This window comes from Argentina silus (assembly GCF_951799395.1).
Source record: "Argentina silus genome assembly, chromosome: 13".
In the NCBI taxonomy this organism is placed as follows: Eukaryota; Metazoa; Chordata; class Actinopteri; order Argentiniformes; family Argentinidae; genus Argentina; species Argentina silus.
Window position 1 is genome coordinate 7819279 of NC_139667.1, and position 17374 is coordinate 7836652.

Genomic DNA, 17374 nt, shown 5'->3' on the forward strand with positions numbered 1-17374 from the left:
CCAATCAATACAATCATACAGTGTTAAAATGTGTGTTGATAGGGAGAAATGATGCACATGAATAAAAAAAAAGTGTGATGCTGGTTGATATACTGTTCAGTGATATTGTAAGTGATCTCCTGCTTTGATGGGCAGCATTTTGTGCCTTGGCTACTGCATTCTGTGTAACTGTTTCATCACTGTGTTCTTGTATGCTTGGTGGAACTGATTTGTATGAAAAGTAGACTGACCAAGAGAAGTTCCTGTATATGTAAAGTAAAATGGGTTTTCTTTTATTTATCTGCCATCTAACCAACCCTGTTATTCACCTATTTTCTCCACCAGCCGCCCAGACCTCACCTTCCTGTGGTTCCTCATGCCCTTCAAAGCTATAAAGCACCTGGTCTGTAACCAATACAAGTGGCTTGTCATCAAGATAGTCCTGGCTCTGCTGGTTTTGGCCATGTTGGGCATTTTCCTCTACAGCATGCCTGGGTACATGGTGAAGAAGCTACTGGGGGCTTGAGGTGTTAAAACCCCCTCGGTGGACATTGACATAAATTAATTTAACATTATAGTGGTGTCAGTGCAGACATATTCACAAAGTCAAATGTTTTGGTTTGCAAATTAGATTTTCCTCTTGCTTAAACTGTTGTTTTTGTCATGATGTATTGATTGATAGGTTTGCACTGTTTTGTGGCTGTTTACATTAATGTCTATTTGTATTTCTTTGTTCAACCGTGTGCAGTTTATGCATGGCCTAGTATTTGTGAATAAACTGACAAGACAACAACAACCAGCTGGTCCAGTTTATTCTGTCACTCCCACCCAATCAATACAATCTTACAGTGAGAATGTGTTTTGATAGGAAGAAATGATGCATATATATAACAATGCATAATAACAAGTGTGCTGCAATTTCTTTATCTGCAATCTAACCAACCTGCCTATTTTCTCCACCAGCCGCCCAGACACCACCTTCCTGTGGTTCCTCATGCCCTTCAAAGCAGTAAAGCACCTGGTCTGCAACCAATACAAGTGGCTTGTCATCAAGATAGTCCTGGCTCTGCTGGTGTTGGCCATAATTGCCCTGTTCATCTACAGCATGCCTGGATACATGGCAAAGAAACTCATGGGTGTCTGAAGGCATTCTTCATGTCTTTACCCAAAACACAAAGACTTGTGTTATATGGGTTGTGTTTGTTGAGTGTGCTTTAGTAGACAATCACTGTACACTTCAGCCTAGTCATAGATTCTTGATTTGTTTGTCTCCAAATGCTCTTTCTGAAATGTATTGAAATTTAACACTGCAGCCATATTAAGTGTGTTGATATACTTTCAAAGCACACACAGCATAAGGAGCATCATTATGTCAGCATTCTCTTTCAATATTGTTCACTACAGCTTGTCTTGTAGGCCTAGCAACATATTTGAATTGACAACTGTATTTAATTAATTACATATTAAATAATCAAATAGTCTGTTTCAGATTGGTTGTTTATCAGTTATTCTCTCCAGAGATATCAGTTTATCTCTCCAATCTAAAGATTAAATGGCGTGCATTTTGAAAATAAGACAAAATGAAACACAGGGAGATCAATAGCCTGCTACGATAATAACATGATCGCATAGCTACGTTGCTTAAATGTTTCCCGTAAAAAAAAAAAAACATTGGAGGATGCGGGCATCGATCCCGCTACCTCTCGCATGCTAAGCGAGCGCTCTACCATTTGAGCTAATCCCCCGGTTCTCTAAGATGGCAGAGATAGGGATACATGAAGGAACAACTTCGCTTCAATTTCCATCATATTGGAGATCGTTTTTTTATTTAGAACTGACTATAATTACTTGACATAATCATTGCTCTCTCTGTATTGCTACTGGATGGTCTAGAACGTTTTGAAAACCACGACATGCTTGCCGAGTGCAGTTGTGGAACTGCTGCGCATGATCATGCGAAATCCCTAGCTATAGATATCGTCAAGATATCACATTTCTCCTTCATTTCCGGGACTTTCTTCTTGTAATTATTAACACTCTCACATACTGTTGCAACTTGTAACAATATTATGTTTGCTGCAGTGTTGCTTCGTCTCAGTTTGTGTGTAACAATGTTGCCCCCTACAGTGCTGTCCTTTCCTCGGTTCAGCTGGCTCAGGCTATAGTATCAATGTAGCCTTTGTCATGAAGAACAGTTTCACTTACATTGTCACCATTCATTCCCCACATACACCCTTTTTAGTTTGAACAGTTTCAAAGATTTGCAAACGGGGGAAAAAGCGATGAAAACTGTTTATTTCACAACTGTTTATTAAAACTCAAAGATGCAAACACTGGTACACAGTCAACGCAATAATTGCAGGTCAAATTCCATAGCAGATGGCTGAAGAAGTTTACACTGTGAAGGTAACAGGTAAGAACTTATTTTGATGCTCATGACGACCAGCATCATTTTAAACTGGTCATACCCCTGATTCCAACTTCCTTATTCTCAGAACTCAACTTGCTAGGTCTACCTGTCAAACCTGTGATTTATGTTAGCAAACCAATAGTATTTACACAGCAAAATTAGCAGCAGAAACTTTATATAATTGAACCAGTTAGTGGTGAAGGAAAATATCTATATATTTTAGTATCGCGATATTATTTTTCGCGATCTATATCGATAGAAGAAAAACATGTTCTACACATATTGGAGCGTATTCAGTACACATCATTCGTACCTTGTACTTATATTTACTGTATTACATTCAATTCCATTTTCCCAATTAAAATGGTCTCTTTGTTGACTAAATAGTGTCATTGGAGGTAGGCCTATGAACGTTTCCCATCGTCAAATGAAAACAGCTTTAGAACCAGTGCTGTAAGTCGTCAAGCTAATAAATAAAGTATTTTCACAGTTAAATTGGAAACCTTTATGCCGCCAAGTCTGCCTGCAGGGTAAACCTCAGGTATTCATGTTAGGCTACTTATTTTGTTCAAACTCATTACACTGTGTGCAATAAATACAATAGTATCTATCCAGAAACGTTTGACGGAAGACAACATCTCCACATAAAATGAATTTACAATTATGTCACTCATTCACGGTCAGTGTATAACATTCTCATGCTCAGATATGTAGTCAATAATTAGTAGTCAAAGAGCATTAGTCATATGCCCATATCGATAATTTCTATAGGCCTACCGCTTTCTTTTTACTGCATTTTCCTCGATCTTTCTACAGTCCATGCCATGAACCAACCATAACGAAAATAAAAGCTCTACACTGCCTTAACAACAAATCGTTATTGAAACAACTTGCCTGACATTAATGATTCATTTAAATACATTTTGCAATAGCCCCAATTATTCGACTGACAATGATTAAATAAAACATAATTTAATTAAATAAGGAACCATATTCAAAAATGAAATATAATTTGTTTGTCACAGCAATTTTTTTTAGAGACTCAGTAACTCTGAGAGGTGGTCTGTTATAACATGCAAGCGGTGCTGTATATTATCTGGAATGGAACTCGAATGGAACTCAAATGGGTCTAAGGCAAATAACAGAAATGCATGATGAGAAAAAACGTTCTTATTCTAAAAATCCAATTTTAGTCATATGTACAGCCTTAAATTCATTGCGTTATACCCTCATTAGCATTGCCTTGGTTTGGTTCTTTTTTTCTGTGTTACTCTATGTACCATGCTGAAGGATACCATACTAGGATATGTCATATTATTGTTGTTGCTACAGTGTTGATGGGGGGGATGGAGGAGCATGTAGTGTATGGAGACAGCCAGGGGGGAAGAGGAGACAAACAGATATACAGGAGAGAGGGAGAAGAGAGGGAAAGTGGGTAGAGTGAGAATAAGAGAGGTATTTATAGCATACGTGCAGAGAGAAAGTAATTCAAAGAGGGAGAGGGACAAAAGAGAGGAAGAGAGGGATATGGACAGAAAGGTCAGAGAGGAGGGAGAGGAAGGGTTCAGTATTCATCCTGGTCCAAGTGGGCCTGCTCGTCAAGTTCGTCATCGTCAGGAGCTGCAAAGCCGTCCTGAAACACAGAATACAATCACCCGCTACAATACCACGACAACAGAAAAATAGCGAAAGTGTCACCGATGACGATATTTACACAACTCAAATTGTGACCGGACACAATGGAATTAGCCCGTTTTTATCAACAATCTTCTATACGTTCTATAAGTTTAGTTCATAGGAGCATACAGACAAAAAAAATGCAAAACATGCAAACTGTTAGCATCCCAGGCTAGAAGAAGGGACAGGTACCTCTGTAGCATACAGAATGTCCATTATCCTGCTGAGTTGGGGGTTGGTTTCACACTCGTTTTCCTGGCAGATCAGCTCAATGTCCCGTAGTTTGCTGAAGTAGAAATCTCTCTCCTTCTCTAGTCCGTCAACTGTCAACTTCAGCTCCATTAACTTAACAAAGGACGAGAACAGAAGTAACACAAGGCAGTGGAGAAAGTCAATATACTAATGTATAACTAGTATAACTAGTATAACAACTAGTTATGCTGTATCACTAAATATTTGTGCATTTAAAGGGACACTTCACCATTTATTTTGACTTTGTATGCATTTTCTCCAGCACCATACAGCACCAGTGTCTACATATGTGAAAACTGTGATTTTACATTCTGTAGTCACAAAGATAAGAGGCTGATTACCTTAGGACATTTTCTCTTATCTTTTCGACTACATAACATAGAACATCGCCATTTTCACATAATGTAGACACTGGTAGGGTGCTGGAGATAATGAATACGAGGTATACAAAAATAAATGGTGAAGTGTCCCTTTAATGTACTGTCAATTTAAATAAACCCGCTGATCTTACTAATACATACATTTAAACATTAAGAGTCAGTAGTCAGATATGAGGATGCAAATTCTTGTGTGAACTTACACACACTTCACATCATACAGGTCAGAGCACAACTCGTACAAGGCAAACCGATAACCGTGGCTAATTGATAAATGTACATTTTAATTCATTCAGAAAGATATGGCCGTTGAGCTGAATTCTCAAAGGTAGAGGAAGGCCTCCTTACCCTCCCTGGGACTCTACCTGTTGATTTAGCTCCATGATCTCAGCGTCACTGCCCCCATTCCTGGTCAACGATGGGTTCTTCCTCAGATGCTGAGTGGTATTTAGCACCCTCTGTGGTGTTGGCATGTTTTTGGGAACTGTTGGAGATGTCCTCTGTGGCCCTGAAAGATTTAGAGATGATTAGAATTTGCATTAAAATAATTGCGATGCTGGTTTACCATTTGACTATTATCTTAAATACTCAAAGTCCCCCCATGCGCTCTTGGCGTTAAGAACGTGAGTTGTAAGCGTAGCGTGATGGTCTGCCTGTGCTATAAAGCTTTACTGATTTTGTGAACTGAGGCATTTCAGATTTATTTTGCGATACAGTTTTAAACCAAGGCTAAGAAAAAACCTGTGATATTATTGATTCCATGGTAAACATTTTATCAAGGGTTACTCATACCAATTCATTTGTAAATATCCAAATGTAGCCTCTTGAAGGCAAACATTGTTACATTAGCTAATTTAAAATGATAAAATAATTCCTGCTTTCCAACCTCAAGATTAAACTATAATAGCTTGATTGTGAGTGGACTGGCCTAGCCAACTGAAGGATGGGGTGGCCTAGCCAACTGAAGGATGGGGTGGCCTAGCCAACTGAAGGATGGGGTGGGTTAGCCAACTGAAGGATGGGGTGGGTTAGCCAACTGAAGGATGGGGTGGGTTAGCCAACTGAAGGATGGGGTGGGTTAGCCAACTGAAGGATGGGGTGGGTTAGCCAACTGAAGGATGGGGTGGCCTAGCCAACTGAAGGATGGGGTGGGTTAGCCAACTGAAGGATGGGGTGGGTTAGCCAACTGAAGGATGGGGTGGGTTAGCCAACTGAAGGATGGGGTGGGTTAGCCAACTGAAGGATGGGGTGGGTTAGCCAACTGAAGGATGGGGTGGGTTAGCCAACTGAAGGATGGGGTGGGTTAGCCAACTGAAGGATGGGGTGGGTTAGCCAACTGAAGGATGGGGTGGGTTAGCCAACTGAAGGATGGGGTGGGTTAGCCAACTGAAGGATGGGGTGGGTTAGCCAACTGAAGGATGGGGTGGGTTAGCCCATCATTAAAGAAAACTGTGATTCTTGGAAAAAGACAAGAAATGTTCATTGTTAGTAAATCACCACAGTATCCACGCCACCACACCTCAAGCCATTATGCATTGACCTATTACAAGCCATTATGCATTGACCTATTACAAGCCATTATGCATTGGCCACTAATAAGCCATTTCTACGAGCACCCCAGCAGCTAACAAGTTCACCAACCAGGTCACAAATCAAGCAACTTGCAGCATAGTGGAAAAAAATCTTGGTTTCAAATGCAGCTTTACACAGGGAAAGTCAAAGCTTGAATCAAAGATTAAAACACTATTTGTATCAGTTTGAAGGGGCACAAAACACTGTCCCATTTATCAGACCAAGTCATGAGATTGGAACATTTGTTTGCAAATTAATTTGATCAGATTTTAGATTTGGAAAAATATTAAGACATTTTAGTCAGCTGGAAAATCACATCATATTGATTTTTGAAAGTTTTAAACGTTCACCAAGTCCGCTAAAGCCAGTTCACACAAGGCACTGTGGTGATCACTAGAATCCCAACAGTGACTCGCAGAGATATCTTAACTTAATTGTTTGTAAATGCTAGCATGTGAAATGGGCATCAGAGAGCAATCATTCTGAGAATCGTGCATACATTGGTAGCTTGCAGAGAGCGCTTTTGAGCCATCCAAAGCTCTGCAAGACCATTCAGCGAAGGTATAGAACTATCTGGTTACCTGGGCCACCACAAGTTTTCTTTGGTCTGTGGTAAAAGTGATCACCTGGATTGGGGGAAGGAGCCACGTCTTGCCCCTGTCTGGATTGTAGAGGGTCATACTCCTTTCCGTCATAGTTGGCATCAAAGAACTTCTTGAACCACTGCACAAATTCAAAGTTGTCCTGGAACTTTCCTTTTACCAGCTTTTCTACGGGAATGATCTGAAACAATATTATTTCAATATTATAACAATATTATTACAAAGGTATTGAGAAATTAAAACATGCATTGTAAAAATGATATGCAAAACACACTTGAGGCTGCTATCATGAGGGAAGGGAAGAAAGAGCACACAGATCAAGTGAGTTTAATATTGAGGCTTATTCTAGAATGAAATAGATAATGATAATAGGCTAACTTTGTCAACACTCATCCTTTTGAAAGTTGCCTGAAGAACTTTGAAGTTGTGTATAAACTCATGTTCCAGTTTGGCTTGGAATTTGACCTTCTTTAGCAGGACACAGCCTGGGAATAGCATGTCCATAAACTGACAGTATGCTGCCCCTGAATGGACAAGGAAAAGGTTCAGATAAGACATATGTAACATCTAAGACAACAGGTTTTGCTCATCATTTCCATTCATCAATAATCAATAAGCCCTTTGATTACATTTTGAGAGAGGAGAAAACAATGGGTATGTTGGCTGAATAGCTTAATATTTAACAATCTAAACAAAGAGAACTGAAGAGCTTTAAGATCACAAGATAGTGGGACAATACAAATCAACAATGTCAGGAGACTTACCTGAGCACATCTGTTCTATCTTGGTGTATGAGAGATGCATGGAATCGTTGACCCATGCCAGCATGTCATGTCGACTGAGATTGTCAATTGACACAGATGTGGCATACACATTGACTGCCATCCTCGACCTGAAAAAACAAAACAAATAATATTGCACAGGGTGTTCTTCTTTTGGATTTTGACTTAGAACACAAAAGGCAATTGTGATTCAGTGCATAATAGACCCTTGCCTATAGGCTATGTTACAGACATTTGTTCCATATAAGACAGTTTTGTTACAAAAGTGTATACCCTATTTGTATAACCCTAACCCTAACCCTACAAAGCAGTATCTTAAATATAATTTCATTTCTGCCCAATGTTTGAAGATCTTATCTATCATAAATGCAATATTTATTTGCATACTAATTGGTGTAAAAATTGTATGGGTTAGTTTGACATTGATGGGGGAAAGCAATTACTTATTTAACCCTAACCCTAAACTAAACTGGTACAGTAATCCTGCAAGATTAAGAAGAAATTCATAAAAGCTTGAGAAAATCATTACACCACACATCTGGCCTGCAGTTAGCGTGTCTGTCTTATTTCCTACTATTTTCTGGAATACTGTGTAATTGTTAAATTAGTAACACTGATGACCAATTCACATATCCACATATGCTTTTTTGTTTTTGCACACACAGAATAGCAAATGAAAGACAAAATGAAGCAATAAAGGCATTGCGCTCTGGGGCTTGTCGATAAGCCTCCACTATGAAGTGCTGAGTGTTTTCTAATTCATTACACCGTCCCAGAGCTATAGCCTTGAGTCAAAATGTCTCTATACTAAAGTGATTAAAAGAAATAGCCCATAATAAAACATAGGCCTATTAAACATTTGACTGATGCGGTCCGTTCTGTCAGTGGACACAGCAGGGTGAATAAAAGGGTGTTTTCTACAGTATTAACATATTATTGCATTGTCTGTCTAAATCCCACGGGACGGGTACAATTAGGTAATTTTGTAACTGACATGCCATTAACTGCTTTATAGGCTTTATTTTATTGCATGAGTGTTTAGTGACCTATTATCGCTGTTATAAATGTCACATTACGTTCAGGAATCATACAGCAACGTCGGATGACTAGGAAGTAATGTTATTCTCCTAAAGCCCTGTCCCGACATTTAGCCTATAGGCCTTAGAAGAACCGTGAGCGATTACGGCATAATGTTGTGTTCAAAATCATTTTCATTTATCTGGAATTCATAAGCGGACAGTTGGCAATAATTGAGTGTCCAGACAACAATAAATATGCCTATTTGTTTTGTGTGTGTTAAAACCCCGCACCGTTGTTGCTATCCAAGCGGCCCCCTCTACAGGCCTCTATGGATACCTCACACACAAGGCTGTCACTGTAAGCGAAATATTCTCACTGAATGGGAATGAGACAATGTTTTCCTACAAATGCATATAGACGCACAAAATGAATCATTTGTAAAGGCAATAGAAGGTATGCAGTGATTTGGCAATTCATCCATTACTCACTGTATTCCAAAAGCTATCTCTCTGTGTTGTTATCACGCTGGCAGTATTCCTTATGCCAATATGCTCGCTGCTGTCGTCGTTGCCAGATCCTGCGCGGTGCAGTGGTTGGTAACGGGCCGCCCCCAGCACTACACAGCCGCTCCGTCTGCAACAACCTAGGATCAAATGCGCCTGCGCCCGACTCCATGCTTTTAAAGGCCATATACTGTAAATAGGACTTTGGCCTGTTGGTAGCAGAATAGGTCTACATAGGGTTGGGTGTTGTCTAATGTCTACAAAGCAATATATTTCTACATGTCAGGCTAAATTAAATACGGTTTTTTTCTCATGAACTAAAACCAAAAAAGTATTTATATTTAATAAAACAGAGACGTATTCAAGCTTGACATTTCAGTGTGGTTTATTTGCACTCAACCATGTGATAAAGAGCTGCAAGAACACATAGGATAAAATAAAACAAAGATCTATGAATACACATTATTCAGCACCGGTAAGAACCTTCTTACACCTCAGTTTCTATCATTATCTGATGTACAGTGCAATTTTGACCATGGTAAAACATTAAAAAAAAAATCTCACAATTATTCTTAACAAATAAAATTCCTATTACATTGTTTTCAGTAGCTCAACAATAGACCTCAACAAGCACACATTCCTGTATAACAGTGCATTGAATGACATTGTTGTTATGACACAGAAAAGGCATTTCCCCTAAAGAACGTGTATTTGTGCATTGTAATACAGTTTCGATTTCTGATCAAGGGAATTGTTTGACATGCACTTCTCTTGTTCAATTCACAGTGATGTTACATTGGAAATTGTATGCACAGATAACAGTCATAGACATGTTTTACACTGACATTTCAGTGCAAGACCAGAATTACCAAATGTTGTAAAAAGTGCTCATCCTAAAGTAGTTGCAATGATAAACATACCATACAAAATGATCTCTATTACTGTAACTGTATGTGGAATAATGTGAGACTTCTCTGATGAGAAAAAAGGCATTTAAGAGTGTAGCTTGTTGCTAGCAGAGAAATGAATATGACCACCTACACACAAAGAATGTTGCTAAATATTAGTAATATCAGTGCTTGAGACTATGCCACAAGAAATAGTAAACAGAAAATACAGTAGCTTCATTCACATTTGTGGGAGGTGATCAGGAGAGAGTGCTACTACAAGGCTGTAAACAGGTTTAGGAATATGAGCTACTGTATAAGAACTGTGCACTTACATACTCAGCCTACATACTTGTGTTTGATGACCCACATTCTATTCAGTTATTCAGGACTCATGATTAGTTGTGACAGACAGTGCTCTAAGGGGAATGACCTGTTTGGGAAGGACAATGTAACATAATAAATAAATAAATCACATTTGAAAATATCAGCTTGCATTGGAATATTCTTCATCAGTTGGTCTAATGGAATGAATGTGCATTTAACACAAAATGGATGTTGTACAAAGTACAGTAATGAGACATCCATGTTGTTTCATGTCAATTGCTTTGAGATACAATGTTATGACTAACACGTCTGTAGAAAAACTCCCATAGTGACACATAAAACCATGTAGAAAGGCAGCTAAGTAGTACATGATACAAGTGCAATATTGTAGCATTAATAACAGTGAGGTAAAACAATAATCGGAAATCGAGCCCCATTCCCATGCCCCTAAAACTATTAGTATATAATGACATACAGTACTTCCTCTAAAACGATCCACTACCCAAAACAGTTAATTGGTAAAGTTTAGCTGCTGCTTTAATTTGGTTCAGATTTGTCTGAAATGTGTTAAATGTTTAACACTTGAGTTTCAGCCCAATATTGTTCCAGTTTTGATCATGGGCAGAGACTGTATTTCAACAATTGTTAAAAATACAATGTCATATGAATGTTACACTGACATGTCATAATATACTACGTGTTTTCAGTTTCAAAACAAACGTGAGGCTTTTTTTCTATGCTTTCTGGGTGAAAGAGCAGTAGTCTTGATTGGCCATACATTTTCTTCAGTCTTCATTCTTCAGCTTCATTGAGATCTAACTGCTGTCGTTTTGGTCCAGAGGTTGCTCATTACCACGGTTACCAGAGGCCACTGGATCTTCCTCCTGGGGGAGCCAGGATCCTTGCAGAAGATCTCTTTGGAATTTTATCACCAATCTGGGCACCTGGCAACGAAAGGTAAGGGGTAAATATTCAGTATACTTAAACAAGATAACTAGCTAGTTCTACATATTAACAGCAGTGAAGCAGAAAGAACACATAAATAAATATATAGTAGCATATCAACTAAATCATCACATTTATAGGCCTTTGGAGCAGGACAGGGAGTGCACATAATTTCCCACTCTTAGAGCCTGTCCGTGGAATGCCTTCTAATCTGGGTACACTACTGAAACTTGGTGGTCATAGGAGTATGTTGGGTGTTTTACCAGAAAGGCTGAAGCTGGACTCATGAAGGTCTCTCTGGCCCCCGTGCCGGGTGTGGGGCCGTGTTGGGGTGTCCAAATCATCTGAGCCGGAGTCCTTCTTTCCTGAGTTGATAGTTGCGACATCACCTGTGTATGGCTCACGCTCCACAGCCTTCAGAGTCTGGCACTGAGAGGATACGCACGCATGCACACACACACACACACACGCATTAGTCTGTGTATAAAATAAATGACACCCCCCCGAGACAACACACACGCACTGTCAATTCAAATTGACAGTGCCCGGGGGGGGTGCACGTATCAAATTCCTACAATTGATGAAAATGTATTGCATGGCCAAATAAAGAGTCTTCTTCTTTTTCTTCTTCTTCTTGTACATTGGCTTTGTACATTACCTTCTCCCTCTGGACCATCTTCTTGTACAGGTAGTCTGGGAAGGTTCTGAGGGGGTAGAACTTCCCAGAGCCTTCGGAACAGGTGAAGACGCCATTTTCATAGACCAGTCGACCACGGCTGATGGTGACCAGGGGCACACCATGACAGCGAAGCCCCTCATAGAGGTTCATGTCTCCCCCCTGGACCTGGGTGGTCACAGAGATGGTCCTGCACAGGGAGAGTAAAAGCATGGTTGAGCATTGAGCAATGCTTAGGTTGTGGGTTTGATTCCCGGGCCGTACTGAAAAATGTATGATCTTACTGAACAGTAAGTCGCCTTAGATAAAAGCATCTGCTAAGTGGCATATATTACACATTATTGCATAATGTTATAAAAGGAGAGCAGTGTCGATTCAGGAGTGAAAAGGAGTGGATAGAGTTTCATACCTGGCCCCCTCAGGGTCCCAAACCACAACATCAGCGTCTGCTCCTGGGATGATCCTGCCCTTCCTGGGGTAGATGTTGTAGATCTTTGCTGCATTAGAGCTAGTGACTGCAACAAAGCGGTTTTCATCCATCTTGCCTCCAACCTAGCAGGCATGAAGAGGAGGAACAAAATGTTCTATGTCATAGTCTAGGGAGTAATTCATTCAAGATTGCATGGGTACAAAGGAAGTTCTACCTACCACTCCTCTCTCCCACATCACACTCATACGGTCCTGGATGCCCGGGACTCCATGAGGGATCTTTGTGAAGTCATCCTTCCCCATGGCCTTCTGATGGACGGTGAAGGGACGGTGGTCCGACACCACAACATTGAGAGAGTCACTGTAGCCCAGAGGAAAGAGGGAGGATGGGTCAGGAAAACAATCCATTGAGTTGATATATAATATGTGATATTGAATACCAGCAACTGAAACGATTTTCATATGTTTTGAATGAGATCAGCTGGCAATAAAATACTTGAATACTAGAATAGGGGACTTGAGTTCTATAAATATTTGTGTCTTGAACCTGAATGTTCTTCAAGTGTGTGACAGCCAGGTGACTTACTTCCCCAACAGGCTCATCAGGTAATTGGGTGTGTTGGGGTCCAGGCGTAGTGGTGGCACAGTGACATAGGCTGCAGCATGGGCCCATTCCTGGTGATAGTACTGCAGACCGTTCAGGACTGCGTGGGCTGTAGTTGTCTCTCCATGAACCACTTTACCTGTGGACAGACCACAGCAGATATGGGGGTTCATAATAGTACTGTATCCAGATTGTATACAGTAGTATCTGCCTCTAACTGTCGAAGTAGGGAGATCAAGCCATCAGGCCACATACTGTATGGACGAATGAGGTCATTCATTGGTCTTACCCTGCATCTTAGCTGTGGCAACCACATCCCCAGCGGACATGCTGGACACATTGACCAGGTAGATAGGGCAGTGGGCCTGCAGGAGAATGACAACAACAGTTCTAATAACACTGAAGGGAAATATAATACTGTATGTTTAATTTGCTCTGATATAAAACATTGAATAAAAACTGTTGCCCCTTCAAACTGTGAGGCTATAGCCAAGAAGTTATGTTTTTTCTTGCTTTTCTTTGTCGTGAAATACTGAATTCTAGAAAAGACACTCCACACTCACCCTATTAGCAATGGTGATTGCCCGATGGGTGGCCTCTGCTTCCAGCTATTAAAGGTCAAGAATATAGGTGGTGAGTATATATATATATTGAAGGGCAACTATCATTGCACACAGTCTGTACTGGGAATTCTATAACTAGGTCATAGAATGTATACGTCATAGAAATCCTTGAGTACTTCAAATACACAATTTAATTGATAGAAGAATCAGACGCTTTGCAGAATCTAGTAAATGTGTGATGTTGAAAGGAGTGTGCCATCTAGGCTACAAGGGAGGGAGAGCCCTTCACCTCTTCAGGCCTGCTGATCTCAATGCCCTCCGGGCCACTGATGCCCAGGTCCAGGGCCTCCTTGGCACCCTACAAACACACAAAGGAGGTGTCATGAGGAAACAGTAGATGTCAATGTAAATGTATCTCAAATGTAAATGTAAGACGAAATGTTTTAGGAAATTACATTATCTTACAGTACACACCCTTCCCTTTACATACATGCTTACAAAGATTGTGCAGCAGAAATGTAAATTCGTATTCAACATCAAAGACTGCTGCTTTTTGCTGATGTGAAAGGGAAGGAAGTCATTGGTATGGAGCCCCACATGGTTATTGAACCTGTCTGCGGTGTGAACCTGTCTGCGGTGTGAACCTGTCTCACTCACCTCAGCCACCAGCTCTCCGTTCTCAGCATGGACTCTTGCCACAGCCCCGATGTCCTTACAGTTCTGCAGGGCCTGGAAGAGCTCACTGTCCCTCAGCATGTACATGTCCTTATAGGCCATGAACATCTGAAAGGAGTTCACCCCTTTGTCTCTTACCAGCGACTCCATCTCAGCACGCACCTGCAGGGGCCAAACTCAGGACCATCACTCACTGCGCACCAATGCCACAAATCATAAGTTATCATGGCAGCTGGATTTGAATTGACTGTACGTTTGAATAATTTATGTAAATAACAAAAACTAAAAAATCATATTTTAACAGCAGTTGTTTTGCTTTGTTTGCCTGTAAGTTGGACAATGATATAAGAAGAATTAATGCTCATATGTTTTTTAATGTGACATAAATTCACATTTAGTGTTAATAATGATGTAATATGTAGGATAACATTTATCAGTAGAACAGTGCTTGAAAGAGAGCAGCTTGACTGTACCTTGGGACCCCACCAAGTGACCCCCAGGTGCAGGGCGTAGTCGCAGCAGGTTTTTGGGTCAGCCTGGGACCGGCACTTCTCATAGGCCTCCACCAAAGACTCGTTCTTCTCTGGTAGGACATGTCCAATCACCATGGTTGTACCTCCAGCCAAAGCGGCCTGTTAACAGAGTAAAGCCTCTATCTCAATTCAGACGATACACACTTTACAACTTCTGTAAGTACTGTACTGCTCGGCAGAGGCTCCTAGCTGCTGTGAGATCTGGTTAGTGAAAGGATCGATTATTCTCATCAATTCAGAGAAACAGATAATTAACATGTCAACATTACCCCAGGTGTAACATTAAAAGTAAAAGGCATCAATTACTGTGTATCTTTATATTTATTAGCTGGGTGGATACTGTGGGAGACTCATAAATCCATCAATAATAAGAACATGGGAAGGAGTAACCCATGGAGGATAATTAAGGGGCATCATACAGCTGTAATGATGGTCAATGGGCAATAGTATGTCATGCAACTGTCAGCCCATTATACAATTCATTATGAAACGCCTCCTATCACTTACACAGATCACTTAGAATGCCCACAGGGCAGTATATTGTATTGGATGCAGAATCTATCACTATGCACAGTATGGTCATCAAAAAAGATAAATATAATAACATACCCTTTAAGAGGATAAAAAAGGAGGATACATTGAAATCCAAGGTATAAAGCAGTATTTCTGCCAAATAGGATGTCTGTAAAAAATAAATCTCAGTAAAACCAAGGTGGTACTGATACTCCAGAATACTCCACTCAGATTTTAGCGTGTGACTGTGTGTGTAAGTGCATGCTCCACAGAGCATCTGTCAGCTGACCCCTAGAGAGTGGAGTAGTGTCTGGTAAGGGGGGCATGTGTTTGAGGGCCATTGTCTTCAAGCACAATGGCGTGAGTGAAAAGGCTTTGCAGCAGTCTTTGCAGCAGCCCCCGGTATCCATGGAAACAGAAACTGATCTGCATTTGTCTCCACACATAGCCAGCGATCACGGCAGCAATGGTGGGGGGGGGGAGAGGGCACGGGTGGACGGGAGAGGAGAGGGGAGGGGTGGGGGAAGAGGGGTGGGGTGTGGGGGTAGAGAATAACGCCTGTGTCACCACCAGCATCTACGAACCACCGTTCATGGAATAACATCTCCTTAGTTTGTCATCTAAAACACAGCAGTGCTCTCAGACTGTGTCATCTCTAAGTGCTGGGGAATGATGGGAATGATGGGAATGATGTGTCATGGCCCTGAGGCAGACTGGGATAGCCCCTGTGTCTGCCCCTCCATCTTCTCCCTAATCGGTTTTAGTACCTTGCTTATTACTGCATCAGGACTGCCTGCTACAGCATTAGCAGCTTACTGCCACAGCATCAATATAAACATCAATCATGGTGGCATATTACATTACGTGAAGTGATTCTAGCCATTAAATAGATTCCAATCAGATTAAGATGATACCAAGAAATGTATTACCTGAATCAATGTTTTGTAAGATGTAGACTATCTTTGATGATAATCGTTGATTAAGTTAATATAGCATCTCTGTTCACAAAACACACTGTTTAGTTGTAATACAGTACTGTAGTTATGACCTGCATTGCTAGTCTAAACATGATCAAGTTTGCACCTTGTTTCAGAATGTTAAAATGATTAAGGGTGTTGCCTCTGTCTGCTCCTTTTCTGTCTGGCTCACTGCAGTAGCATGCCTGTAGGCCAGAATCACACTGGAAGTCATACTGCACACAAGGCTCTGCTGTCTGCCAGGCCCTACCTTGGTGCCGCTGTAGAAGTCATCCGCCGGGGTTGCGTTCATGAAACTCTGTTGCAGGTGAACACTGGTGTCGATGCCCCCGGGGAGGACCAGTTTCCCCGAGGCGTCGATCACTTTAGCCCCGCCCGGGATCATCAGCTCCTTGCCCACCTGCTGGATGATGCCATTCTCAATGTACACGTCCGCCTCATGGGTGAAGTCATCATTCACCACCTTGCCACCCTTGATCAGGATCCGTGTTGTTGCTGAGCTGGTAGACATGATGGCTCTGGAAGGGGCAGACGTGTTGGGGATGTTTACCTTGTTGATCATGTTTATCTTCATAGATAATACTATTAGTTCCCAACTGGCAGCAACAGCTCCTGGTGCTATTCCACAAAAACTGCCAACACCGCTATAGTACAACTAGCTACTGCTGCTGCTGCTATCTATTAGTTTCAGACATGAGGCGGGGCTCACAGCAGAACACAAGTGAATCACAGACAGAGGGCCTTGTGTATTTCTAAAATAACAACAGAAATGAACATGGACTGTGAAGCTAGGGCAGGGCATGGCCAGTGATATTGTTCTCTCCTTGGCATGGTCAGCCTGTGTGACATCATCTGCCACAGGCCTGATGCTGTGTCTGTCACAGACTGAGACCAAACATCCATTGGCTATCTGTGCTGAACTAAAACAGCTCAACACATTGACGTCTATTGCAGAATTCCATAAAACTAAATCTAAAAATAAAAAGGAACCTCTATTAAGGAATCAGGTCATTGACACACCCTGTCTATTTCTAATCTGCAGCCATGAAGTACAGTAGTAGTTATAGAGGT

The 17374-nt window shown here is 41.1% G+C and overlaps 2 protein-coding genes across 2 annotated transcripts; both read right to left on the minus strand.

Moving 5' to 3' along the window:
* Window positions 1-2310: 2310 nt before the first annotated feature.
* On the minus strand, window positions 2311-9204 carry LOC310814647 (microtubule-associated protein RP/EB family member 3-like). The gene is made up of 7 exons (XM_083684139.1): window positions 9160-9204; window positions 7634-7761; window positions 7248-7393; window positions 6894-7050; window positions 5061-5203; window positions 4259-4411; window positions 2311-4022 (listed from the first exon to the last, which is right to left on the minus strand). Exons 2-7 carry the CDS (start codon window positions 7752-7754, stop codon window positions 3954-3956), a joined length of 789 nt encoding a protein of 262 aa, XP_083540265.1. The 5' UTR covers window positions 7755-7761; window positions 9160-9204; the 3' UTR covers window positions 2311-3953.
* A 2027-nt stretch (window positions 9205-11231) lies between these two features.
* Window positions 11232-16814, minus strand: dpysl5a (dihydropyrimidinase like 5a; the record flags this gene model as incomplete). Its single annotated transcript, XM_083683552.1, has 12 exons — window positions 11232-11332; window positions 11597-11762; window positions 11992-12199; window positions 12419-12561; window positions 12658-12799; window positions 13025-13181; window positions 13332-13407; window positions 13606-13650; window positions 13895-13963; window positions 14263-14442; window positions 14754-14912; window positions 16554-16814. The coding sequence occupies 12 exons, from the start codon at window positions 16812-16814 to the stop codon at window positions 11247-11249; spliced, it is 1692 nt and encodes a 563-aa protein (XP_083539678.1). The 3' UTR covers window positions 11232-11246.
* Window positions 16815-17374: the final 560 nt, after the last annotated feature.

Bases quoted from the DNA above. Each gene is read 5' to 3' on its own strand.
- LOC310814647 (XM_083684139.1), bottom strand. From the start codon at position 7,754: ATGGCAGTCAATGTGTATGCCACATCTGTGTCAATTGACAATCTCAGT. The intron at 7,051-7,247 runs GTTAGCCTATTA...ATATTGTTTCAG, and splicing joins AAAGGATGAGTGTTGACAAA to ATCATTCCCGTAGAAAAGCT. The intron at 4,023-4,258 runs GTACCTGTCCCT...TCTGTGTTTCAG, and splicing joins ACATTCTGTATGCTACAGAG to GACGGCTTTGCAGCTCCTGA.